The following is a 27,556-nucleotide window of genomic DNA, read 5'->3' on the forward strand; positions in this document are numbered from 1 at the left end:
AAGTAAGGGTAGCAGTACTGCAACCCCCCTCTACAATAACACTGACCCCCCACACACACACACAAACTCCCTTTTGGGTCAGGACCCCTACAATTACAACACCCTGAAATTTCAGATTTAAATATCTGAAATCATTAAATTTACAATTTGTGAAATTGACCAAAATGGACCATGAATTTGGTAGGTCCCTACATATCACAAAGGACATTTGTTTAGTATAAAGGCTGCCACCAGCAATAGTAGGCTTAGAAATTACTACTCTATCAATTTTAGTTATAAATACATGTCAGAGGAGAGACCTAGTGAGAAATTCTTGCCTTTCAGGAAAGTGGACTCAGCAAAAGGGTGTTAGAGTTATCTTTTGAAAGGGGTAGAGTCAAATATCAAATGTCTGACCAAAAAATGTGTATAGCAAATGTCCCATAGGAAAAGGAAACTTACTCTGAAAATGCATTTTTTAAGAAGTGCAAGTCTCCTCTACCTAAGAAAATGTAATTCTAAAAGAAAGTATTGTTAGAAGTAGACAGAGTGTAGTTTGAAGGAATGAGCACAAAGCTGAGTCAGGAAATCAAACCCCAGCTCTGCCACTGGCATGCTGGGTGAGCTTGGACAAGTCCCTTCGACTCTCTGCCTCTGATTCCCTAACTGTAAAATGGTATAGTACCTACCTACCTTACAGGCCACTGTGAAGATATCAGTTAATATTTGTACACTGCTTTTAGCACAAAGTACTATATACTAATAGAATGTTATTGAGTACATACACTTTTGAATATTTAAAATTTCTTTTTTCCTCCTCAAGGTACTATAACTTCCTGGGTGGTGATTTTTATACTGCCCATAAATAGTGCTTTGAATCCTCTCCTCTACACTCTGACCACACGACCTTTCAAAGAAATGATTCAGCAGGCTTGGTATAATTACAAACAAGGAAGATCCATAGGAAGCAAAAGCAATCAGAAAACATATGGCCCATCATTTATCTGGGTAGAGATGTGGCCAATGCAAGAGATTACACCAGAGTTAACAAAGCCTGCTATTTATACAGACTCCTCTGAAACATCAGCAACCACACATTCCACAAGACTGAATTCATACAGATAAATGTTTTGAATAGTCACAGTAAAATTTGCACAGCCATCTCTGATGTGGACTCACTGTTTTATAGCAGTAAGGAAAAAGCTGTAACACAGATTCACATCAGTGATGGCCAAGAGGTCTAATCAGAAAAAGACAACAGAGAGTGAACTTAACACTACATACATTTTTGAAGAGCCTTAGGAAGTAGTAGCCATAGGAAAAAAATATGTATGCGAATAAAATTCCACTATCAGTCCAATTTTTACTTTCATTTTGGGGCTGGGCAGATAAAGTCAAAAAGGTTAAAACTGTTACTTTGTACCTTTCTAAATTCTAAAACGTAATTCGTATGCAGTCTATTGTTAGATGACCAGATTGCTAAAAATATAAAAGTTAACTCTGAATGGCTATGCAACTTCCTAAACTTTAGTCAGTTGCAGTATTTTTCTGAAGAGTTACTCATAGGTCAGGCATGGGGCACTGGACACCAATTAAAATTATTCAGATTTATGAATACTTAAAAATGGTACAACGTTGAGCTAAGTTTTGGGGGATCCCAAATGAAGCAATCAGGCAGATTCTCCATATGTGTGTATCAGATTTTTTTTTTTTAAAGACACTTTTTGATATTATGAAAGAAAGGGATACTGGATAAGGAAACTTTCAGTAACTGGCTTGTGGCCAGCTGAGTTCCCAAGATAACACAGCTGGAGGAAATGCTCTTCTGCATTTACACTTTGAAGTTTTTTTTTAAAAAAAGCAAAAAGATGTTTTTAATGTTTGCACTCAACTTCATAAAAGATACAAGAAGGAAAATATAGTGTGACTCACACTTTACTGTTTACAAAACTTTGAAATATGTTAGAATCAAATACAGAACAGATGAGTATCATGTTTCCGCTACTGTATATATTGATTTATTTGGAATAAAGATTTACCTGCTGATCAAACTGATTGTTTTCCCCTTGATGAAAATACTAAACACACCATATTTCATTTTGTATCCTCACTTGATACTCTGGATAATGCAGAATGTCTGCAACATTAAACTCTCCTTTACTCCACTTTGAGAGCATCAAGTTGATTAGCTAAATAATCAAGGAACAGTAAGAGCACCTGTACTACTTACAGCCTTCTCTACACTTTGACAGATGGGAGGAAGGAAGAAAGAAGCTGCCATAATTAGCTTTCAATATTTGTTCTAATGTCTTTTATTTTTTAGGTAAAAAAAATAAATAATTAGATTTTCTTGGGGGGGGACGGGACACCAAGAAATAGGGATCAATGACTACTCAGTCATGGCACACCACTACATTTTTCTATAGCTTCCCAACTCATTTCAGTGCGGATTTTTTCATACGTTTCTGGGTACAGTAGCTATGATCCAGATATTTACCACAAATTAGAAATCTTTTAGATAGTCAATCCTTGTTTACAATGGTATGCCAGATTATAGGGTTTGAATCAGAAACCTATTAGTTCGTTAAATGGGAGGAAATGCAGAACAAGTTCTGATACAGCATATTATTTAAAAGATTACAGAAAACGGAGAATTAGCACAGATACTACTGAAACTGAAATATATACTTCAAATAGCAACCCAACCTTTTAATACACAATACAGCTGAGTTTCTATCGGAAGAAAAATATGATCTAAGCATACAATAAGGCACTTTAGATATAGTTTAGTAACCAAAATAAATAAAAATATCAGATGTAGAAGGGTTTGCAGTGATCAAATAATCTGTAAAAATGCAACTATGGAGAAAAGTATTGAAAAACTGGCTAAGACGATTGTCAGTGTAGGGAGGGAGCTGGGCTACAGTCTTAAAAACGAGAGACCAAGTTCTAGACTCAGTTATATCTATATTAATACCTGTTAAATGGCAGAGTAAGAATGGAGTTTGTATAGGTATAACTGAAGGCAGAAAGTTTCACATGTAGTCTTGTTTGATTAACAAGATTTTAAAGAGACTTATTTTGGAAATGACAAGCTTATATACATTCCTGAAGGCTATGGGGGTTAACAAAACTATAGCTGTCTGCAAGTGATTACACTTGGGGAATTCTTGATTTACAGAACCACGGTGGTCAATTAGAGAGGTATCAGATATCTCTCTCTGTGTGGTATCTGAATACAAGTGTAACATTACTCTAATGAAAATTTTATTTAGTACATTTCATATGTACTTGCTAATCAATAGAACTGCAAGGAAACCAACAGTTTAAAAATCCAGACTTGGTCCCTCTTCCCAAGCCAAACTAAAACAGTCTACTATTATCAACAGATTCTGAATGATGTTCATGCATGCACCAGTATCAACATTTTCTCCACAGAAACAGCTTGTGCACAGAACAAAACATTTCCTTGAAGGGGGGCAGTTGATGAAAGCCCCAGTAAGACATTAAAAAGCACAAAAAAGTTGTTTAAGTCTTCATTTATACAGACATTCCTTAACCCAGCATGGCCGAGAGCCAAGTCCTGGCATTGCAAGACAAGGGTAACAAAGTGAAAATGCTGTGGGATGATTCAGCTTCAGCTCATGCAGGTACCCTCTTGAGCTTTCCTCCTGTGTGTGTTTGCACAGAGTCAGTCACTGGGTTTCAGAGATTCATACCCTTCCTTCAGAAGATCCCGCCACGTTTTAAGGAATCGGGCATTTTCTGAACATTTGGTCGCAAGCTCCTCTACCTGGGCTGACACAGCAGACGTTGCCTCCAGGATCTTTGTTAGCGAGAATGCGGCCTGCAGCAAGAACATAAGAACCACCATGCTGGGTTAGACCAATGGTCCATCTAACCCAGTGTCCTGTTTTCCAACCGTGGCCAACGCCAGCTGCTTCAGAGGGAGTGAACAGAACAGGCAACCACTGCGTGATCCATCCCATTGCCCGCTCCCAGCTTCGAGCGATCAGAGGCTAGGGACACTCCAAGCATAGAGTGGCATCCCAGACCATCTTAGCTACTAGTGGACCTGTCCTCCATGAAATTATCCAATTCTTTCTTGAACCCCATTATAGTTTTGGCACCAAACGCACACGGGTGTTCAGAGATACCGGGAGGGGGGTGCAGCCAGTCTGAGGTCTGCCTCACGTTCCTGGATGGCCAGGTACCGGGCTGGTGGCTTCCCCGTGCTCTGACCAAGGCAGGGCGACAGACAGGTCTTTAATCAGTCCTCGTCTACACAGGTACGAGCAGGGGTCTGATTCCCCCCCCCCGAACACTCACACTGCGGTTTAAAAGGGTTTAGTTCATGGGGCTGGGAAAGGGGTGACACTGGACCCGGCGCAGCGTGCCTGGCGCTGGGCAGAGCGGGGCCGGCGCCGACCTGCGCGGCGGAGACTCACGTCATCGATCTGCATCTCCACCTCCTCCAGCAGCTCCCGCGGGTCACTGAGCTGCTCCAGCGGCCGCGCCCCGCTGCTGCCGCCGCCGCTCCGGCTTCTCCTGGGCCCGGCGCCGGGGGAGACCCCGAGGGGCGCGACGGGGGAAACGGGCTGCGCCGGCCCCGCCTCAGCCATGCTCCCTGCCTCGGCTCCGAACGGCCGCAAAACGATCCCTCGAAATCAACCGGTTTTGCGGCGCGCGCGAAACTCACTAGCCCCGCCCCCTACCCGAGAGGCAGAGCCGGAGCCTTCGGAGACCCCGCCCCCCGTGGTAGGACGGTGATCCGTGAGAGCGTATCCCCGCCCCCTGCGCATACACCACCCCAACTTCCGTTCTGCTGGCCGGGGCAGGGATGTGGTAATGTGGTCCGCAACTATCCCGATATGCAGTGCCTCTCCACTTGAACTACTACTCCCAGCATGCAGCGCGGGACCTTCAAGAGAACACGGATTAGACCATTGATAGGCGCACTGCATGCTGGGAGGGATAGTTTTCTCCTGCCGCAATGCATGCTGGTATCAGGCGTCCTCCCCGGCTCCGGCCAGCTTCCGCCAGGCCGTTAGCTATGGCAGCTATGGATGCCATTATACAGTCCCGCCTTCTCGCGTCCCGGGAGTTTTGTTTAATTATGGGACAATAAAGAAATTCCTTTTCTCCGGCCACACTGGGCTAGCGCATGCGCCGTGCTGCACCCTTCCCTAGCGGGAACATCGCCCTACCTGTAGGGCGGGCCAGCGCCTCTCCTCTCGCAGGGCATTCTGGGAGCTGTAGTAATCCCTCCTCGGTGGGGCGGGAACTCCGTGTCCCGGCAGGTAGCCTGGCGCGCAGGCGCAGTGGGGCGGGGACGGGGTGGCGAGAGCTGCGGGTGTGCGCTGTGTGGGGTGAATGCCATTGGCCGGGGCTGTGCGTGGGCTCGCGGCCGGCTGACCCGGAGCTCCAGAGCCCGGGCGCTCGGGGAAGGCAGAGCGGGGACCCCCCGGGCGCTTTGGGGGGCGGGCTGTGCGTAGCGGACAGCGGCAGCGTTCGCCCCTGTTCCAGGCCCTGAGGGGAGGCTGCCCCGTCCCCGGGGGGCGCCCAGGCAGGCACCATGCCGCTGCCGCTCTGCACGCTCTCCAGCCAAGGTAACGTGGGGCGTCGCTCGTGGGCACCTTGCTGGTCCGCGGGGCTAGTGGGCTGCAGGCTGACTCTCGGGCGGTGCCTGAAAATCACCCGCTCCCCAAGCAGTTTCCTCTTCTGCCCTGTTAACGTGCTACCACGATTCCTTGCTCATGGGAAGGGGGGCTGTGCGCCCCACCCCCCGTGTGTGCGGGAATAGCAATGGGGGTAGGACAGGGGAGTGAAAGTGGCGAGCTAGGGGGCCTGTCCAGTAGCAAGTATGATTGTGGGCCGTGCCCACCACACACGGCTGCCCCTCCCCTTGTCTTTACAGCGAGACACAAAACTGGACCAAAGGTCATTGCCTTGTGACTCTTACAAAACAGATATATTTGAACACGAGTCAGCCGTGTTGTGATGCCCCTTGCTTGTGCTTGATGTGCGAGGTAGTGATAACGTGGTTAGAACGGAAAGGACACTGACCCCACAGTACTGTCCAGAATAACCATTGTTGTTAGTTCATTTACCTCATTTGACTGTATTCAGTTCACAATTTCTCCCTGTGGAAGTCATTGCAGTGCTGTACGTGTCCACCCATGCAGAACTCTTGCAGGATCAGGGTCTTGCAAAGTCAGATCTTAATTTTGTAGAGTTTGATCCTACAGCCACATACACATGTGAGCAACTTTACATCAGATAAAACACACTAGTAACTGTTCGTAGATGAGAGTCCAATCTGGGAAACATTAATTCATATAACTTTCCTCACATGAATAAAATTGCATGCATAATTGTGTGCAGGACTTGACCCATATATGTATCTGTTTTATTGGTGTGTTATCTGCTGTAAAGTACCATATACAGTGTATACATTTTTTTTTCTTTTTTTAGGTGGTGGTTTCCCAGTGTTGTAATGCATGGATAATAGGAGAAAATAACAGTTACTTTTCCATCTTTGTTCCATCATTTAAATAATGAACATGGAAATAATCCCTTTGTTAGCAGTTAGAAAAGAGTTTCATATGGATACAAGTTCCTTCCCTTTTAAAACAATGTTTGCAAAAAGTTCAGACTTATGGGTGTTATGAGTGAAGTACCAAGTCACTGAGGCCCCAATCCTGCAGTGACTTCTATACAGGAAGGTCAGATGAGTCTGCCTGCTCATTTGCCAATGCAGGATTGGGACCTAAAAGATCACTAACAAATGCATATCTTAGTTTCGTATAACTTTAGTCAAGAAGGAACCTTATCATAGCGCTCTCAAATGGTAAATGAAGGTTGCATGTTTAAGGAATGTACCTGCAGTTGTTTCTGTGGTTATGAAATATGTTCTATTCTGCAATAAATTACTAACTGTAAGGTTCTCTGTTTTAAAATAAATACTGCTTGAGACTCTCACTCCTAAATCTATTGCAGTTAAGTGTGACATCTGGATTGTCTATTTAAGTTAGTATGACTTAAGCTACGTAAATAATACTTGTAGTCCATGTGCATTACACTGTTCCAAGAGATTATACCCTGTGGTGATATAAAGGTTATATTGGTTTGCCTTTTGGTTGGGTGCATTACTCACAAGTGCCAATACAAAAATTGTTGCTCTCTATCTTGGATATCGTGCTCCTGCTACTTTGAAGAAATATTTAATAAATGTTCAAAGCATTTTAGGAAACAAGTGATGCGTATTTAAAGTCTCTCTTCACTTGTAAAGTCAGGCTGAGGGATTGGGGGGTGGAGGGAGGGAGAGATGATTCTTAGTTTGTGGTGGTATGACACAGGTATTTCTAGTTCAGATGGCTTATGAGCTGTGACACTTTAAAATTAATATATATTTGTGATGTTTCACTCAAAATGATTTTATGAAAATATGCTAATGACTGAATATAATGTAACTGGAATTTGCTTCATGCAAAAGGTCTCTTGTAAGGTATCATTACAAAGCTTATAATTTACTGAGTGTGGTCATCCTATTTGTATAAATGTATCACTCTTGTATCTGAAACTAGAAATGTGAAATATAACTCTGAGGTTCTATTGTAGTTATGCAAAGTGTGGGCTATTATTGGTGGTTTGGAATCTTGATGGCTCCCATCAACCAGGACAATTGACTGTGGGTGGCTCTGTTTGCTTGCAGGCCTTCCTATGAGTCAGGCTGGGAGGAATGAGGGCTTGAAGTCTTACAGTGACATGTGATTATGTCACCTGAACTGGAATCCATCTTTAACCTGGTGCTTTTCCATTGAGAAGGAGGGGTAGGAACCCAGAGAAGGACAAAGGATTCCTGCCTTATGCAAAAGATATATAAGTGGGTGGAACAGAACAAAAGAGGGCTGCAATCATGAGAAATCCCCTAGCTACCACCTGAGCTGGAACAAGGGCTGTACCAGGGGAAAGAATTGTGCCCAGACTCAGAAGCCGGCCAGTCTATGATAGAAACTTACTGAAACATCTCTGAGGGTGAGATTTTGTCTGTATTCAGTTTTCTTACTGTTAGACTTAGACTTGCGTGTTTTATTTTATTTTGCTTGGTAATTCATTTTGTTCTGTCTGTTGTTATTTGGAACTACTTAAATCCTACTTTTTGTACTTAATAAAATCACTTTTTACTTATTAATTAACCCAGAGTATGCATTAATACCTGGGGAGGGGGGCAAACAGCTGTGCATATCTCTCTATCAGCGTTATAGAGGACGAACAATTTATGAGTTTACCCTGTGTAAGCTTTATACAGGGTAAAATGGATTTATTTGGGGTTTTGGAGCCCATTGGGAGTTGGGCATCTGACTGTTGGAGACAGGAACGCTTCTTAAGCTGTTTTCAGTTAAGCCTGCAGCTGTTGGGGGACATGGTTCAGACCATCAGGCAAGCATGTCTGGCTCAAACCAGGCAGGGCACTGAAGTCCTAAGCTGGCAGGGAAAACAGACTCAGAGGTAGTCAAAGCACATCAGTTGGCAGTCCCAAGGGGGTTTCTGTAATCCAACCCGTCACAATATTTATATGAAGATATGGGACCATAAGATAGGGTCTGAAATTCTAGGGCATTTATAGATGTAAAAATCTAATCCAAGTTCAGCCTGATTTAAACTATTAAGATAGCAGTTTTTCATGGTGTAACAAGCAAATCTTCCTCCTTTCTCTATCCCCTCCAATCTCCAACTCCTTTCCTCCTCATATCCCCCTCCAGCTCCCAAGATGTTGAATGGTTACATGAATCTGGGTAGTTAAACTAGTACACTTTGAGTATTTCAAGTCCCCTCTTATGCATTTAGCCTGAAAGGAACTAACTTGACCTGATCCAGTAGTCCTCACAGGCATTGGCCTGTTATGTGCCATTGGCTTCATGACACATAACAAGATTGGGTCCAGAATTCCTTTTATTTCCATTATGTTCAAAATGACCCGATTGATTGATTTTATTTCTTTCATTTAGAATAATACCAGGTAAATCAACTTTTAATATTCTGAATCTTTTGAACCAGGACAAGGTAGTATTCTTTCACTTTTGCACTCTCCTGTATTTATTCATTCATGTTACATTTACCAATTTCTCTGCATAGTGATGTAGGGAAAATAGTCCTCAGGCTATACTCCACATTATTACTTGTGAAAAGGGGATATTATCTTTATAATAAGTATGTGATATAATAGTCTCTCTGAATAAGGTCTTTTTTTAAGTATTGAAAACTTATACTGGGGGCATTTGCTTCTGACTACCATCAGGATTTTGTTGTGCTTGCAGTAATGTTTAGGAAGCACAGTTGAGGGTTTACTTTATGTGTAAACCTTACCTTTGAAACAAAGTATACTTTAACCCAGTGTTTCCCAAACTTGGGACGCCACTTGTTCAGGGAAAGCCCCTTGCAGGCCCGGCCAGTTTGTTTACCTGCCAGGCCAGAGCTGCGATTGGCCAAACCTGCGGACGCAGCAGGTAAACAAACTGGCCCGGCCTGCCACGGGCTTTCCCTGAACAAGCGGCGTCCCAAGTTTGGGAAACACTGCTTTAACCAATCTAAATTTTTACTGTTGATCATGAAGTTTTGTTCAGGCCTACAGCCAAGGACTAGCTGCCCATCTAGCGTTCACTAATGTATGTTCAGGTGCAGTATGAAACAAACTTAAATACAGATTGAAGGTATTTTAAATTTTTGTAACCCTTTTTTGTTTGTATGTTGATGTTTACTGTAAGTCTTTGGAACTTTGCAATTGAAATGTTTCCTTACAATATGTTTTTCTTTTGTATGTGCATATTATTGTTAGCTCTAGGACTTTTTGATTGTGGGATCTGTGAGGACTGTTTTAATCACAGAGATGAAGATCACCAAAGCATTTGTTTGGACTAAAAAGAACACAAAAGGAATTCTATGCATTTTGAAAACTGATAAAAGGTTATATTTTAGGCTTCTTCGCTTTGACATGGTCTGTGTCATCATCTGTATACATGATCATGCTTTCAGTGCTATTCATAACTCTGGAAAATGGAAAACTTCGGAAGAAGTTCTGCTGCTGTATCATGTATTCTGGGTTGGTGGCTTTATTACAAGGGATATTGGCATGAAAATAGTATGTGATTACTTAGGAGTTCATGTAGTCTGACTGCCTATTGCTCATTTGAAGTCATAATTTTGTTTTTATGATTGAACAGCTGCCTGTTGAGTACAGATCACAACTTCAAGTAAAGAATAAACAGACTAGATAACTTCCTAATGAATAAAGACCTGGTTTCAAAGATTGGTGGTTATACCAATCTCTCTATTAGTAGTAGTAAACTAAAAACTGCCTTTTTAAAAATAGAAACAATCAATCCTAGCCTTTTCTGAGCGACTCAGGTTCTCTGGTCTCACAAAACTGCACAAAGATGGTTGAAAGTTCTGGTGAAGAAAGGCCTAGGAGAAGACTAGCCAGAATGTTTGATTAGTTATACTTTGAGTTTATGGAGCAATGTGGGGAAAGTTGCCTAGCCCATCCCTGTACTTTGACTAGTTTTTCAGAGTTAAGACTTCCTTGAGTTCTAACTTAGCTCAACTTTCTTTTTCCTTTTAAGGATTAAGCAACTAATATTGTTTGTCCTTACACAATAGGCTAGTTGACATTGAAATGTTATGGTTATTTTTCTATTATTTGAACTTATATTTCTTTATTATTCTACTGGGTTATGTTTTAGTGTCTGAGCTACAGCAAAACTGGTCACATCTGTATACTGTACGTTTTTAAAAATCCAACTTTAGTGACCAAAATTGGGGATGGCAGAAGCAGGGTCCATTATGGAGTCCTATATGCAAGATTTCAGAGTAACAGCCGTGTTAGTCTGTATTCGTAAAAAGAAAAGGAGTACTTGTGGCACCTTAGAGACTAACCAGTTTATTTGAGCATGAGCTTTCGTGAGCTACAGCTCACTTCATCGGATGCATAGCTATGCATCCAATGAAGTGAGCTGTAGCTCACGAAAGCTCATGCTCAAATAAACTGGTTAGTCTCTAAGGTGCCACAAGTACTCCTTTTCTATATGCAAGAATAAATCCTGATTTTGATGCTCATATATTATGATGGTCATCATAATCATCATGTTCCTATTACGCCTCTGGCGTTTCCTCCACTCCTGTCTGTTTCTGGCAAGTCTTTCAATGGTTCCCTAGCTGTGCCACAAGTTTTTCAGCTCAGCTTCCGCAGCTCTTCGCCATGTTGTTTTCAGGCAGCCTCATTTTCTCTTGCCTTTAGGTGTCCATCTGATTGCTACTCTGGTGATATCAGTTTCCGTCCGAAGCACATGACCAATCTATCTCCAGCGTCTCCTGGCAATGATGGTGCTCCGATCGTCTTGGCTGCACTGTGTCAATAGATCTTGGTTTGAGATTGTTCTAGGCCAAAAGATACAGAGGATTTTTCTAAGGCAGGTTGTATGGAATGAAGAGAGTTTGGACATGTCATACTTTCTCATTCCCCAGCATTCTGCACTATAAAGTAGTGTTGAAAGTACACATCTCTGATAAATCTTGAGTTTGGTTTTGGTTTTGTATTTTGATGATTTCCAGACTGTATTTACAAAAAGAAAAGGAGGACTTGTGGCACCTTAGAGACTAACAAATTTATTTGAGCATAAGCTTTTGTGAGCTACAGCTCACTTCATCGGATGCATTCAGTGGAAAATACAATGGGGAGATTTATATACACAGAGAACATGAAACAATGGGTGTTACCATACACACTGTCCAGCGGATTTCTTGTTCTTTTTCGGTTGTTAGTAGGTGTCCTTGTTTGTTCTTGATGAGTGCTTGTTGGTGTCTGCCGTTTACCACAGATAAGCTGTGTCATTTTGTAGACAGTTCCTGGTTCATCACAAGCAGCTGCATCCTATGCTTGTGTTGCCAGATTATCAATGCCATTTGTCTGCTCTCACAAAGCATTTGACCCTTGCTATACTGCTCGTGGTATTTGTCCTTTAGCTTCTGGGATTTTGTGTCTAAAACTTTTTTCTTCAGGACTTGTCTGGTTTCTGTGGCATTCCATGTGCTGGGTACAATTCAATCCTTCCGTCTCTTCTTCCTGTAGCCTAGACAGGCTTCACTGTTCTGTTTATAAATTGCTGTTACTTTGTCCCACTTCTTGTTGATCTCCTCATCTGCATTCCCCCCCTCTTCATCAAGGTCTGCAAGTGCTTGAAACCTGTTCTTTCACTGCAGAACGAAGGCTTTCTGTATTGCAAGGGACTTTAGCTTGTCAATATCATAACGTCTATGTCCCTTGTTTGGTGGACCCACACTTCTCAGTTTTAGCTTAATGGAGGCTGTCACAAGGTGGTGACATCTGCACCCCTTCTCACTTTCTCATCTGTCAGTGAGCGTCACCATTTGCCACTGATCATGATATGGTCAATCTTGTTCTTATCTCTGCCATTTGGAGAACACCATGTCAGCTTGTGAATTTTATGATGTTCAAATAGGGTTCTGCCGACAGCGAGGTCATTCATATTACAGAATGAATATATTATGATGGTGGATGCTCTAAAATATGAACAAAGACTCTATGTTAATATGAAATTCATCTTTCTGATCCCTCAAGCCTGCCATATATGGCAGCCATAGAAGTTTCTTCCCTCTCTCCTTAATTACTTTTCTTTAAAATTACTAACTGTAGAAACAAGTAGAGGAAATTAAGCCTGTTATAAAACTACAGGCGAACTCTGTGCCAGGAACACAGGAACTAGAAAATAGGAGAAAACCCTAGCAAAACAGGAAATAAATACTTTGGGTGCTAGAAGGGTAAATATCCCAAATTTAACAGCTGAAATTAAGGTTACGTCTACACTGCGTACCTTACAGCATCACAGTTGTGATGCTGTAAGATCTCTCGTGTAGCTGCTCATCGCTGGCAGGAGAGCACTTTCCTGCTGGCAAAATAAAACCACCACTAAGGAGCGGTGGTAGCTTTGTCGGCAGGAGAGCATCTCCCACTGACAAAGCGCTGTCCACATTGGCTCTTTTTGTTGGTAAAACTTTTGTTGGTTGGGGGTATGGTTTTTTTTTTCCACACCCCTGACCAACAAAAGTTTTACCGACAAAAGTGCAATGTAGGTATAGCCTTAAAAAGTAATGTTAAGAACTCTTTTTTCCATGTTGTGGGCACTGTTTTCCTATTACTATTTCATGATAATGGGAGTATGATGATGCAAAATGTATCATGTACTATCAGGTGGAATGATACCTACTGCAGTCAACTTCCTATCTTTAATCTTGAAACATAGAGTAGGGTCATGATTTATTAATTTGTTTAGGATTTTTCTGTACTGAGTAGCCTCAAGATTTAAAAAAAAAAAACAAACATGGGTTCAAGCCTTTGTTAACTATTATCTATGTCAACAGTTATATGATTCAGCTAATCTAGTTGTCCTTTTTTTTACAGCACATCATTGTTTGCGTGCTTTAAAGTCAGTAAAGAAAGACATTCTACCGCCTTTGTGTATTGCAAGATGGGCTTCTACTTCCTCTGTGCCTCGAATCACTACACACTATACTATTCATTCTCGGAACAAAGACAAACGATGGGAAGGTAAATGAAAAATTGCATGTTAAGAAAACAGCTTGTCTATATTAATTGCAGGCATTTTTAAATGTTAACAGCATAGTTATTTTACAGAGATGCTGTTAAGTGCAATACTAAAGATTCAGATGACATTTTATGGTTGCTTGCTTACGATGGTCAGCTTTAGTGCAGCAGAACTGATCTTATTTAGTTTGCTCCTAATTAAACTAAGAAAGTATGAGACTTCAGGATGCAAATGTGTAAATCGATCTTGTAGCTATAGACATACAAACCAAAAAGTTAACATCTGTCTTATTTATCTTACTGCAGTCAGGATATGGATTTTTCTGCTTTTGTAATGTGGTCTTATGAGTTGATCATGATGAAATAGGGCAAATAAGGTATTTATTTATGCTATCTTAATCTATAAATTCACTAACCTTAGCAGCTCCTTGGAGAAAGTGGGTGTGACTGGGTCCTCTTTATGTCACAACAATCCCTGTTGCCAGAACAGCGCATGGGGACCCCTGACCGGTGGAGCAAAGCAGCAGATACCTGGGACTGGACCAGCATTCCCAGCATCGGGGGAAGGAGGAGGACTGTTAAAGGTTGCTTAATGGCACTTCTCCCCCCTCTTTTCTCCTGAGCTGTACCAAGCACACCTGAGAAGTGAGCGTAGATCTGGGCCCTTATTTTAAGCATTCTAGGATGGCACGAGCACTGGAGATTAGAATCTAAAGTTCTTTCTGTGTCCCTCTTTATTAGCAAAAGCTTAGTTTTATATTCCAAACGTTAGGCAAAAGCACAATTAAAATGCTGCTCATGTACATTATGTTCACACCTGTTGAATATTAGCCCCATCTTAGTCCAAGGTGACAGTATTTTGATACTTGGTGGCTGATATGACAAAGCAAAACAATAAACTTTAGAGAGAGAGGGGAAGAGAATGGCGAGAGAGATGTATTGTTGGACAAAATTGCTGTATCATACTTTGCTCTATTAAAGGGGTGAACATGGAAAGATTTGCAGAAGAAGCTGATGTTGTTATAGTTGGAGCAGGCCCTGCAGGTCTTTCTGCAGCTATTCGACTTAAACAGTTAGCCAATGAGTATGGCAAAGAAGTTCGTGTTTGCTTGGTGGAGAAGGCTGCTCAGATCGGTGCACATACACTTTCTGGTGCTTGTCTTGAGCCACGAGCTTTGGAAGAACTCTTACCGGACTGGAAGGAGCGAGGGGTATGAATGCTTGATCATGATTCATCTCTAACTTGAAACAAACTTTGTATCAAGCTCCATGCTTCACCTCTGTATATTATTTCTAAATAAGATGATCTATAAATATCATCTTTCATTGCACAGTTTTTTCCTTTGTTTGTTGTGTAAAAAATTATTGGATAAGAAAGGAACTGTTTGTTTGCGGGGAGGGAAGCCCAATGCCAAAAGCGAATTCCAATAGTTGAGGAGTATTAATTTTGTTGACTTTTTACCTGAATATTATTCTGCCCGAGACTCTGTGCTTTACCTCTCTGTCATGAAATTTTCTCACAAGACCATTATATCTTTGCGTCATACTACACAAGTTCTTTAATTAGCTCCTTGGGAGGGATAGAAAATGTCTGCTTCTTGACAAGTAGCAAAAATAGTGTTCAGTGATGACTTTTCTTATTTTTAGGCTCCACTTCAGACTCCAGTAACTGAAGACAAATTTGGGATTTTAACAAAGAATTCCAGAATTCCAGTGCCAGTTCTTCCAGGTACAGCTTGTTGAAAAGCTAGAACACTTACTGAAAAAACAGGCCTAAGGTTTAATATAGTTATAAAAAGCTCATCGGGGCTATATTATATTTTCAAGAAGAAACTATGGTATATGTTGGGAGGCAAGCAATACTGCATCAGCTGCTTTTTAGCAACTTTGTACACAAACTATAGTGATGGGAATATAAGTACTGTACATATTCATAAGCCAAATATTTTTGGTAGAAAGGTGACGCATCAAAGAGCGGGGGTCGGCTTATAAACGGGTCTACACCAAAATTTGATGATTTAAAACTCTATGAAATCATTTAATTGAATATCTAATACATTGTCGTTTTGTTTACCTGGAGCGTCTGCAGGCATGGAGTCCCTCAGGTCCCTGCGGCCGCGGTTTGCCGTTCCCAGCCAATGGGAGCTGCGGGAAGTGGCGCCACTTCCCTCAGCTCCCATTGGCTGGGAATGGCAAACCGCAGCCACTAGGGGCTGAGGGGCTCCGTGCCTGCGAACGCTCCAGATAAACAGAACGTCCCGACCCGCCAGCGGCTTACCCTGACGGTCCGGGAGCCGAAGTTTGCCAACCTCTGAAATATAGGATTGGCTTATGAAAGGGTCATACAGTTTTTACCATTTTTACTTATCCATCTTTGGGGAGGGTAGGCTTATAAACGAACCGGCTTATAATTGAGTACATACGGTAGGTAGATTGTACATATTAAAACTCACACAACATCTCTGTATAGAGATAGCAATCATAGCAAAAAGATACTAGTAGATTGCGTTGAACCAAACTTTTGTATTTTTAAAAGTATTACATTTTAAGCATGTACATCTCCTGTGTGTATATGTATATATTTTAATTCATAAACCTGAATAGATTGTGGTGTACTTTTCCCTTTTGCCCAGGTCTTCCAATGACTAATCATGGGAATTATATAGTGCGCCTGGGGCACTTTGTGAATTGGCTGGGTGAGCAAGCAGAAGCTTTGGGTGTTGAGGTGTATCCAGGCTATGCAGCAGCTGAGGTAATAACATAACTATTTGTGTGTGAGAGATTTTAGCCTAATTATCTGGTTTTTAGCAAGACCCATATTACACAGAAATGCTTGAAAAATTAGGGCTCAGTTCTGCAAATTCCTGAATACTCTGTCTCCAATCCAGCAGAGCATTTAAGCACATGATTAATCCCATTGTTTTCAAGACTGAGCCCTTAGTTAAAAGGTTTGGGTTTTTAACCTCCATGTTTTCTGCATTTGGAAATAATTTTAGAAATGGGCTTAAAATGACAGGTCTTTAAAATAGATGATGTTTGAATATTTCCATAGGTTCTTTTTCATGAAGACGGCAGTGTGAAAGGGATTGCCACTAATGATGTAGGCATTCAAAAGGATGGAGCACCTAAAGTGAGTACTTATCTTTTTAATAGGTAAAGGTCCAATTCTGTAGTTGCTACATACGTCATTCTAGTGCCATTGTTGTGCTTGGTGTTATACCTTCAAAACAAACAAACAAACCAAAAGTCCCTGGAATTATCAGTGAAAGTCTTCAGAGAAGGAGAAATTGTTTAAGGAGGGATTTGAATGAAAATCGGAGAGGTTTGTTTGGCATAGGTGGCGTCTGGAAGGATGAAGTGGGAAGAAAGAGGTGACTGAATGGAAGAAGTCATGAAGGTGAGTGGGAGAGAGATCTGTCCAACTGGTAACTCACAAAATACAATACACTGTTGTTCTGATGACTGACTGCTGCCTTTTGCCCTTTTTGCAATTTTGTTGTACTTTGCTGACTCCATCCCATTTGCCTTTTGTGGGCAAGGTGCTTACTGGATGAATCCTCCTGCCTGTCTGGTAGCTGTCTGTATCCACTTAGTGTTTCCTCCTTTGGAGTATTTTTTTTTTTTTTGTTCACTTTTCAAAATGTGCTTTTCCTGCTAATAAGGAGGCTGAGGTTCCTACGTTTAAAATAGTCGACCATGAAATCATATATTTACTACACTCTCGTCTTGAAATAATTCAAACAGAACAACTGTCACCTCCCTTTGTTACCCAAATAGCTAAAATTATTTTCAATTCTATATTTTCACCAGTAGATGGTACCAGTAGTATTCACATTTGTTGCAGTGGTTGAAAGCCTGATTTTATTCCTGATGTAAAGAGCCCCAGACCTAGGAACTGTAGAAAAGAACAGAATGTCTTCTATGAGTTGTAAGAAAACTGCACCACTTATTCAGAAATTTCTCTCTCTTTTGACAAACATTTTTATTAACTCATTTAATTTATTAATCTTAATGATTAGGATCCCAATTCTACAAACACTTGCGCAGGTGGCAAAGAGTCTTGTGGCACCTTATAGACTAACAGACGTATTGGAGTATAAGCTTTCATGGGTGAATACCCACTTTGTCGGAACACTTGCACAGGTCTTTAACTTTAGGCTCGGTGAGTAGTTCCATTGAAGTCAGCTGTACAGCTCACAATGGATGGAGTTAAAGATGTCCAAGTGTCTGCAAGATCAGGGCCTTGATCAGTAAATTTACTAAAATTATAAGCTCTTTGAGGCGAGGAATGTCTCTTGTTTGTCTTAGAACAGTGCCTAACTAATGGGGCCCTGATCCATGACTGGAGCCCCAACACACTACCATAGTACAAATTAACTAAAATATGTGACAGCGATGGTATAAATATACAATAAAACAAGCATTGGTTCTTTTATAGGTGCAGGAGAAAGATGCTAACTGCAAAACATTTTTTGTTACTTAAATTTATAAATTTGAAACCTAGATAATGTAGGATGTCTACACTTAGAAACCATAATTAAATAACTTATGTAACTGCCGTTATCTTAGCAAGGACATGGCTTCTGTGAAACTGCACCATATGCATGCATAGTCATATTAACAAAAGTAACAAGTCCATTCTTAGTCATCTGTATGCTGTAAATACAGTTCACCTTCTGCTTCTCAATCAGAAATGCAGAAAGTGGGGAAAGTTCCAGCAAAAACTGGCACTTACCTATCCCTAAGCCAGTATACAAGGAACGTAGTACTTTTAGTTCCATTCCCCAATGCCCTGTGAGAAAACTCTAATAAATTAAGTCAAATAAAAAATTTCAATACCATTTTTTTGAGTTCGGGCAGGAGATATATATAATATCCTTTTGACAAAAATGCTGAAAGAAAATTATTAATCCACCTCCTGGGAGAATTTTTTTTAAATCCTAATTTAATTCCTTCTAAAATATTTGAGTTTTTCCATAATATAATACATCTACAAACATATTAATACCACTTTTATGGTAACAAAGGCAATTACTACTAAAATAACATATTTAGTTTTGGATTCTACATATCCAAACGTATCTTGCACCAGATCTTTTTTTTGGTTGACTTATTTTCCGGCTAATATCCAGTCCTAGTAAGATCTCATTGTGTATTTCAACATACCAGATTTGAGCAATAATTTGTTTGGATCATTTCATCTTTTTTTTCACTTATGAATCCAGCCCCAGGATACTGATCTCTAAAAATCCCGTGTATGAACTGGAGACACTTCATCATAGTCGACTATCACAAGATGCATCCAAGAAGATGTTGCTGGGCATGGATCAGCGTTCACATCACACACCCTGTCAGTGCCTGGCCCAGGCTGGGAAAGCTAATGATCCATCTAGCACACAAAATTCAGTGATGAATCCTGGTCCTGAGGTACATTGCACATATGCTAAGAAGATGTCAAGTTTTATACTAAATCCTATTCCATCCAACCAATGGACAAAATGTCATGCAGTGGAAGGTCAGCAGCAGAATGACATGCTGTGACAAAGTGGGAATTTTTTGTAATATTTTTTTTCATTAATCCTATTTGTGCCTCAGTTTCCTCATACTTGTCCTGGCTACCGAGTGAAGGATGGGAAGGATTAAGCTTGCTTTTATGGAAGGCTAAAGAGCTATAGGTGTGTGGGTGAGCGTTGCCTAGCTGAGCGGACTGAATGAGTCATTAAAAAGGACTGGCCCAGGCCAACCCACATCAGAGGAAAATCCAAAAAGACAATGGAAAACCCTGTTACCAGGATCTGGACACCTAGCAAACAAGGACCTAGAAGAAAGAGATTTTTCTCTGCCTCACAGCAAGGAAGCTAAGCAGAGGCCCCAGCCCAAGAACAAAAGGCTGAGATGAGTGAGATGGAGGAATGAAGAATTGGCTTCTGTAAGGAGCCTGGGCGCGCTCACCTGGGAACTGACTAAGGTGGTCAGAGAGAGAGACAGCCCGCAAATGGAGTTCACTGAAGCTTGGCTGGTGAATTGCACTGGGCTGACCAGAATGGACTGTGCTTTAATCTTTATTTCTGTGTGCTAACTTCCAGTGCTGTGTTCCAGTCGACTAGTAAACCCCACAGTTTTGAAATTGCAGCTTGAGTGTCACTGCAAATATTGGATGAGATGTGTTAGTCCCTTGAAAGAGCATACAGGTCTCTAACCAGGAGTCTCTCTCAGTTGGACTTGCTGAGCAGAGCTCACAGTGTGAAGTGAGAGTGCTGAAGCCCTAGAGGTTGTCTCAGGAGATGGTGAGGCTGCATAGCCTACCCTGAGAGAAGAGTGGACCCCCTGAGGGTCTGGTATATTGAAGGGGTTCCTCAAAGAGACTGTTTAAAAACTGGGGGCACAGCACTGATTCTGTGGATCTGTGACACAGCTACCTGGGTGAGGTCCTGACCTCCAGTCTGGCCTCTTGATGCTGGGTAAAAGGGCCTTTATAGTGTAAATGTGCTCTAAGAGCACCCTATTTGGCTAGAGGATCATTGTCCTGATATGAAAACTGTGGAAGACAGCCCTGCACATACTCTGGCACAGGCGGAGTATGGTGGTGGGGTGGGAGGAGTGTTTCAGGGGTGGGACCACAGCGCACAGTGCTGCATGGTTTCTGGGCAAGCCCAAGAAGGCTGCAGTAACATCAACAAGTGCCCAGCAGCTGCTTCAGTCTCTGGAGTATCCCAGAATCAGGAAGATCCAAAAGTGCCTTAACAGCACCTCTCTGTCTCCCTTTCCCTCACCCATGTTATCTAAACAGCATGGTGACTACGGGTACTCTGCTTTACAGGCTATCTTTGAAAGAGGTTTGGAGCTACATGCCAAAGTCACATTCTTTGCAGAAGGTTGTCATGGACATCTTGCCAAACAGTTGTACAACAGATACAATCTAAGGGAGAAATGTCAACCCCAGAGCTATGGTATCGGACTGAAAGAGGTATCTGTACTTAGTTTTATCACAATATTTGTAAGCTTAAATGATTGAAGTATAAGACTTGCTGCAAATTAGACTGTTTTAAAATGTGTGTATAAACTGCTTTCTAAAACTGAGGATTTTGCTTTAGATTGTGCACTTAAGTAGCGAGTGGTGGATTTTGACAAGAGCTTGGAGTTAAGTTTTTAAACTTTTGAATCGTTTTAGTATTATGGAATAAGGAGTGTGAAAAGGCCTGTTTAAGTTGTGACATCCATCTCCTGGCCAAGGCAGGGTTAGTCCCTATTGTACTTTTCCTTCTTACTCACCTTACCTTCTGATATGACATTAACTTGTTTGCTTTTGTGCTGCCATTTTATTTTTATTTTTTTGAACATCGTAACTAACTCTAGGTAGTCTTGTTTGGTTGCCCTTCCTCTTTTTTTCCATTTACAATGCAGGTATTCTTTAATCTTTGTGAAACTGTGCTGGTCACTTCACTATCCATCTGGTTTTGTTTCCAAACTAAATTCACTCTTTAAATTGATTTAAATTGTATTTCTTTTTAAGGTCCACTTTTAGCCTAGTACTTGCTGTCCCTGATTAAGGGAGAACAAAGGTACACCTAAGTTGGAAAATTGTCTAGGCACAGCTGTCTGCAAGCCCTAGCAATCTTGTGACTATTCTGTGACATGTTGGGGTATAAGCTAGCTGGTGCCCTGTTGCATTACAGTGAAGTGATGGCTGGAAACTTTCTTTGACCTATACAGCAGATGTCAAAATTGTGCTAGCTACATAGTCTGCAGTGTTAATTCAATATGCGTATAATTAAGACATTGTGTTAGGGTTTTATTTTTGGAAAATATTTTTAATGTTTTTTCTGAGTACAAATATATTACACTGGTAAAGTAATGGTTGGTTTTAAACAAAGTATATTCAAAGTTTGATCATATATTAACTTGAGTTCTTTAACCATCAGTGTCTACTCCAAACTATGTATATTATCTGCAAAATAATTTTTTAGATTTCTGTATTTTTTAAAACTGTGAAACTATATGAACTTTTACAAAACTTCAAGTAGTACAGTATAGTAGAAGGTTGGCTTTTGAGGTTCCAAATAAGTGAGTATAGTAGCTTATTTTAGGTCCCAAGTATAGAAGTTATTAAGAAGAATTTTCGCTGTTAAGTAGCCCAATGTTTTTGCTTTCTTTAAATAAATAAATAGTCAGTGTAAGCTTGTGCTTTTCTTACATTCATTCATGCATAAGTTATTAAAATAATTGATGCAAAACGCAGGCTCTTCTGTAATTAATGGTGGGTGCTGGGGCTGGGACAAAGGACCATGCTGTTTGTTGAATTTGCTGATGTGAGTTGTTTTAAGGAAGGAAAGTATTTGAATTGCCACTTTACAAATGATCTTAGCATATTTTCCTGCCTTACTCTGTCTTCAGCTGTATGAGCTTTATCATATGCCACAGCGTAGTAAATTCAAAGTAATGTTTCTGCAATCTTGTCCCTATCATTTCTAGTTGGGTTTTGTTTTTATATTGCATTATTAAAATGTCCAGCCTGTACTTGCATTATAAAGTAGTCTCTATTCCAGTTGTGGCTTATTGATGAAAAGAAATGGAAACCAGGAAGAGTGGAACACACTGTGGGCTGGCCCTTGGACAGACATACATATGGAGGATCATTTCTTTATCATTTAAATGAAGGTGAACCATTGGTAGCTCTTGGGTTTGTGGTAAGTAATGGTTTGCTACTAGAACAAAATTTTAAGTTTCTGCTTTAAAGCAGAAAATGCTAGAACTTCTTGATGAAGAGTTGTAAGAATTTTTTAACATATGCAGAGGTATGTATTTTTCCTTAACTTTATCTGAGAAATGCTAAACCATTTATACGAAAATTTTCCCAAAGAAATTCATCCTAAGGCAGGCAGGCACCCAGCACTGGAAATTTCAGCCCAGATGGGGTCTTCTATAATGGGAAGTACTAGGCAACCATAACTACAAATATCGCTGCTTCCATCACCTATAAGAGCAAGATAGTGTCAAGTAAAATTGTAAATGAGTTTGCATGACCAATTGCGTGTGTTAGCATTCAGGTACTCAATTACCCATGCAAACTGTATCAGCTTTTTCAGAATCTTGTTAATACTTGGTTCTCGTACTACCATGCTGATCATGGATAAATGTATTCCCTCCTGTTTAAGTAGTATAAACAACTTTCCCCCCACAATCCCATTTTCCCTTTGTTTGCCTCTATCTTCTATACCTTCATAACCTCCAGACCAGACTATTGCAACAAGGCCTTTGCATTAAGGCAATGGTCCCCAAACTGTGGGGCACGCCACCCCTTTAAGGAGCGTGGAGGAACATTTGGGGCGCGGGACATGTGGCAGGGCCCAGGACAGGCTCCACTTGGGATGGGGAAGGAACGCCATGCTTCCAGACCTGCTCCACCCCATCCTCTTTCAGCCCCTTTTCTTTTCCGCTTCCAGTCTCGTTTTGCCCTCAGCCCAGCTCTGCCCTCATTCCTTCTCTTCTCTCAGACCAACTCCTTCTCTAGCCCCAGTTCCTCTCCAAGCTCCACTGCTAAGATGACCTTGACTGTGCAATAATGGAGGGGGGGGCACAGACAGATTCCGTTAATGGTAATTGGGGGTGCGATGGGAAAAGTTCGCTTATCAATGTATTAAGGTCTTGTGTACATCAGGAAAAAACACAGAATAGCAACTGCACACTAGCACCCAATGTAGCCACTCGTATTCCATACGAAGAGTGACTTTGTGCAGTTTAGCTTAATCCATTTAAGCTAAACTGCCCAAAGGCACTTAGTGTAAAATAAGAGAGTCCACGCTGGGAGCTAGTGAGTCCACACTGGGAGCTAGTACAGAATTTCTGTTTTAAATTCACAACCTAGCTTATTTTGTAATAGCTTCCCTTAGTACATAAGCCTTAATTGTGAAAGCTCCTTGTAAAACTGATGAAGAAAGTAGTTGTCTGCTGTCTGACTATGGTGGGCTGTCAATTCCCTTGGCAGCGAGTAGACTCTGAGATCGATGTAGGTAGCTTTGGCCAAGTTATCTTAAAAAATTCTCTCTTTCTCTCACCAATATTATGTTTTTCTGTTGTCCAAAACCCTGGAAATAATTGTCCCACAGGTGAAGCTTGCAAGAGCCAGAAACAGGGCTTTTTGACATAAGGATCATGCCTCTGGAATTGCTCCTGTGAGGAATATGTCAAAGCTGGAACTTGACCATATCTAGAAAAATGCAAGACACATCTTAGCACCAGCTTTTGACTGAATCTAAAATATGAACTCCTGGGCATTCCGCCAACTGGTGAAGTCTCTTTTCATTCTGTCTTTGTATCATTGTTCCCTTGGTGCTTTATATGGATGCTTCACTCATTTGGAAATGTTACTTGACTCAACTTTAAGCCATGTAAAAATAGTGCTTGAAAAATTTATCAATGAGTGGCTGAAACTTACTACTTATTTACCCAGGGTCGAAGGAGAAGCCTCTGGGCAATACCTAGTGATCAGAGCATTGTTCTGATATGACTTTTAAGAAGTTTTATGTTTCAACCACACTGTTCAGGCAAACTGTTTAAAAATGCAGTTTCATTATGATGATTTTATTTCCAGTGGGATGGACTTTGGCTTAGTTATGGGAGCTGGTTACAACTTGGTTAGATACTTTTGGGACAACCTTGTAGCGAAGTCCTCTGACTTGGTTCTGAGCATAGTGTTAATGGGTCTGACGTAGGCCATGAATATAGTTTGGCTGCTTCTTGCATCTTGAATATAATGAAGTTGGTGTAACATGAAAGTGGACCTAACATACCATGTTTTAATGCTGATATGGCACTTTAAAGTAGGAATATAAAATAACTTTTGTTGAAATGTTCACATTTTAATATTCATGGCATGTTTTATGTTGTTTTGTTTTAAAGGTTGGTTTAGATTATCAAAATCCCTATTTGAGCCCATTTAAAGAGTTCCAGAGATGGAAGCATCATCCCAGTGTGCAGCCCACTTTTGAGGGTGGAAAAAGGATTGCCTATGGTGCTAGAGCCTTGAATGAAGGTGGTTTCCAGGTAAGGGTGTATTTGGGGTTTTTGTTTGGGTGTGGGCATTTTCTTTTGTAACACTACTAAACTATTTATCCTGAATTCCCTGTGGCCCTAGTAACAAGAACTAGTTATACTTGTAATATCTAAACTAAAATGTCTTCAATTGGTCTGTCGTCAAGTGACCATTGAAATAAAAGATTGGATAAGGACAAAAGGAATTTCTGGACAGAAAGCAATGCCTTTTGGCACCAGGAAGTCTCATTGGCCTTTCTAAAATAAATTGATCAACTCCTATGAATATTTTCAGGCCTTGAGAAAATGCCACGCTATCTACTAAATTAGCATGTCCTAAGATATGTCTTGTGTCTGTGTTACAGCAAAATATGTACAGGAGTAAAGAGAGAGAGTTGAATAGTAAATACTGTATTTTTGCTAGGAGGAAGTGGCCAGATGTGCCTCTTTGCCCTGGGCTATACCAATTTATGTGAGAGAATACGGCATTTGCTATAGACATTCTCCAGTGGTCACCATGAGTTCAGCTGAATATCCTGCTTTTGTACACGTCTCTCCTCTGTTCTGAATAATGTGTAACTTACTTTAAGTAGTTCCTGGTGCAAAGCTTGGTTTATTGCAGGGGTAGGCAACCTGTGGCACGCATACCAAAGGTGGCATGTGAGCTGATTTTCAGTGGCACTCACACTGCCCGGGTCCTGGCCACCGGTCCGGGGGGGAAAAGGCATTTTAATGTACTTTTAAATGAAGCTTCTTAAACATTTTAAAACCCTTATTTACTTTACATACAACAATAGTTTAGTTATATATTAAAGACTGATAGAAAGAGACCTTCTAAAAACGTTAAAATGTATTACTGGCACGCAAAACCTTAAATTAGAGAGAATAAATGAAGTCTTGGCATACCACTTCTGAAAGGTTGCCGACCCCTGGTTTATTGTATGTAATTTGTGTTATATCTACATTAAATGGAGTTTACTTTTCTGTATGTTAAAACTTGCTAGTTGATCATTAATTTTTAACTACTCCACTCTTCAAGGCGTGTGCCATTTAAAGGTGTGTTTGCTGGCTTTAAAAATGTCGCATTGATCAGTAGGAAATAAATGTCCATAGGAACAAGAATGGTATGTCCATAGGAATTGTCTGGAGTAATCATACTAACCTATATGGTGCCTTGACAATATCTATAATAGAAGTCTTTGACCAGTTAGCACATGGAGTACAGAATTATGTTTATATTTAGTAGAATTATAGCTCTTAGTTTTTCTCTCTTTTTGGTGAAGATATTGCCTCATACATATAGAAGGATATTCTATATTCGGCAGTTCCAAATTTGTATGCTATAGATAAACTTAAGGCCATATTCTTCTGTCTTTGAGGAACATGCAATTTGAAAAGCTTGGTTTTAGTGACTTGTCCAATATCACTTAGGAACATATGACAGAAGCAGGGATAGAATCCAGTTTTCTCAGGACAGCATTCAACTGCCTTAATCATGAGACTGTCCTCTCTCTTCCTACAACCCACTGCCTCGTTCACTACACACTTTCCACCTTTTGCACCAAATGAGGCAGAGGGTCCTACAGACAACAGCCTCCTTTACTACACAACCCTGATTCATTCCCAGAGCAGGTCCATCTTGTGCACTGAATGAGGCAAGGGTTCCATGGGAAACAAAGGATGTGATCATGCCGTTGAAGACTTTATCGTAATGTATACATGCAAGGAGGGCAAATTAAGGTCACACAAGCAAGCAACCCTGATTTCTGGAATTTCCTAACTTTTGAGTGCTTGACTTTGCAACCTTAAAAATGTTGTGTTTATGTAGCTTGTGTGTAACTTCCTAAATTTTTAAAAAACACACTGAAAAAACCAAATTTCCTTCATACTCTGAAAGGGAGCATTTAATAGTGGGCACAGATACTCTGTCTACACCCTCCAACCCAACCTCTCTATAGCTCAGTCCTGTCTTTTCCCCATTCTGGCTCCTTATCCCAATGCTATTAGCCTTGCCTACACAGTCCCAATCTCCACTGCTCAGGCTTCTTATCCTAGTCGTAAGAGCATAAGAGTGGCCATACTTGGTCAGACCAATGGACCACCTATCCCTGTATCCTGTGTCTGACTGTGGCCAGTGCCAGTAGCTTCAGAGGCAATGAACAGAACAGGGTAATTTCTGGTGATCACCTGTTAAGTCCCAGCTTCTGGCAGTTAGAGGATTATGGACACCTAGAGCATGGGGTTGCATCTCTGACCATCTTGGCTAATACCCACTGATGGACCTAGTTTCCATGAATTTGTCTAATTCTTTTTTGAACCTAGTTATACTTATGGCCTTCACAATATCCCATGGCAATGAGTGCCATGGAAATATTCACAATTCCTGGCCTGCAGTGATACATAGACTTAATACAGTAAGGTCTCCCAAAAATATTGGAGGGAAATTGCCATATCTATAACACTACTGTGAGTACTCCTGGGGTTCTCCTGATAGTGCCAGAGCACTATCTGCTTGAGAGTCTTGTGGAATTCACAAAACATGAATGGAGATCTAGTGATAATTTATATTAAAGTGGCTTAACCATTATGTTCTCTCTAAAGAGAGTGTTTGCACTGATGCAGGAAGGTATGGGAATTTGCAAAATTTTGGAAAAGACAGATGGAACGGGAAAAATATATTTAATAAAAAGATTGAGCCAGGAAACCACTTTTATTGTCCCCGGTACTATGCCAAGTAGAATTAGTTATAATACAGTACTAGTGGTATTCATGAACGTACAGGATGTAACGAGTGCATTTAATCCCAGGAAATCCGTATTTAGCTGTGTAATTGTGTTTAGGGACATCACCTGAGAAAATGTCCAGTTGAAGATTTACAAACTGCTGTTACGCTGTCTGACCCCCAAACCCAGTTGCCTTCACTGT

General features: G+C 41.0%; 4 protein-coding genes and 1 long non-coding RNA gene across 9 annotated transcripts in view; 2 read left to right on the top strand and 3 right to left on the bottom strand.

The window, feature by feature from the left end:
- Positions 1-1,104, top strand: part of RXFP1 (relaxin family peptide receptor 1) — a 93,219-nt gene extending 92,115 nt beyond the window's left edge. For all 3 annotated transcript variants that reach the window (XM_027833431.3, XM_043545909.1, XM_043545910.1), the window contains one exon: positions 803-1,104. In XM_027833431.3, coding sequence (XP_027689232.2) covers positions 803-1,104 — 302 coding nt within the window. The remainder of the gene's footprint in view (positions 1-802) is intronic.
- Positions 1,105-2,662: 1,558 nt separating this feature from the next.
- C4H4orf46 (chromosome 4 C4orf46 homolog) lies at positions 2,663-4,765 on the bottom strand. The gene is made up of 2 exons (XM_037897463.2): positions 4,428-4,765; positions 2,663-3,826 (listed from the first exon to the last, which is right to left on the bottom strand). Exons 1-2 carry the CDS (start codon positions 4,599-4,601, stop codon positions 3,671-3,673), a joined length of 330 nt encoding a protein of 109 aa, XP_037753391.1. The 5' UTR covers positions 4,602-4,765; the 3' UTR covers positions 2,663-3,670.
- A 392-nt stretch (positions 4,766-5,157) lies between these two features.
- Positions 5,158-27,556, top strand: part of ETFDH (electron transfer flavoprotein dehydrogenase) — a 35,131-nt gene continuing 12,732 nt past the window's right edge. The window contains exons 1-9 of one of the 3 annotated variants that reach the window (XM_043545911.1): positions 5,158-5,279; positions 13,457-13,603; positions 14,582-14,811; positions 15,248-15,329; positions 16,234-16,352; positions 16,653-16,730; positions 20,421-20,567; positions 22,147-22,287; positions 24,500-24,643. In XM_043545911.1, coding sequence (XP_043401846.1) covers positions 14,590-14,811; positions 15,248-15,329; positions 16,234-16,352; positions 16,653-16,730; positions 20,421-20,567; positions 22,147-22,287; positions 24,500-24,643 — 933 coding nt within the window. In that variant the 5' untranslated portion in view covers positions 5,158-5,279; positions 13,457-13,603; positions 14,582-14,589. Of the gene's footprint in view, positions 5,589-7,866; positions 8,017-13,456; positions 13,604-14,581; positions 14,812-15,247; positions 15,330-16,233; positions 16,353-16,652; positions 16,731-20,420; positions 20,568-22,146; positions 22,288-24,499; positions 24,644-27,556 lie in introns of those variants that run through there. The other 2 variants (XM_007071280.4, XM_037897461.2) reach the window with 2 other exon arrangements.
- The window catches only part of PPID (peptidylprolyl isomerase D), a 48,043-nt gene continuing 32,162 nt past the window's right edge, over positions 11,676-27,556 (bottom strand). Inside the window, exon 10 of the mRNA XM_043545912.1 lies at positions 11,676-12,558. Coding sequence (XP_043401847.1) covers positions 12,542-12,558 — 17 coding nt within the window. The 3' untranslated portion in view covers positions 11,676-12,541. The remainder of the gene's footprint in view (positions 12,559-27,556) is intronic.
- On the bottom strand, positions 17,586-20,427 carry LOC119566108. The gene is made up of 2 exons (XR_005225155.2): positions 18,336-20,427; positions 17,586-17,827 (listed from the first exon to the last, which is right to left on the bottom strand). It is a non-coding gene; the product is annotated as an uncharacterized LOC119566108 (long non-coding RNA).

The sequence above is a fragment of the Chelonia mydas genome, chromosome 4 (assembly GCF_015237465.2).
Source record: "Chelonia mydas isolate rCheMyd1 chromosome 4, rCheMyd1.pri.v2, whole genome shotgun sequence".
In the NCBI taxonomy this organism is placed as follows: Eukaryota; Metazoa; Chordata; order Testudines; family Cheloniidae; genus Chelonia; species Chelonia mydas.

What these genes read in the sequence shown, in the direction of transcription:
- C4H4orf46 (XM_037897463.2), bottom strand. Translation starts at nt 4,601, where the DNA reads ATGGCTGAGGCGGGGCCGGCGCAGCCCGTTTCCCCCGTCGCGCCCCTC. An exon ending in TGGAGATGCAGATCGATGAC is followed by an intron (nt 3,827 to 4,427) that starts GTGAGTCTCCGC and finishes TTCTTGCTGCAG; the next exon opens with GCCGCATTCTCGCTAACAAA.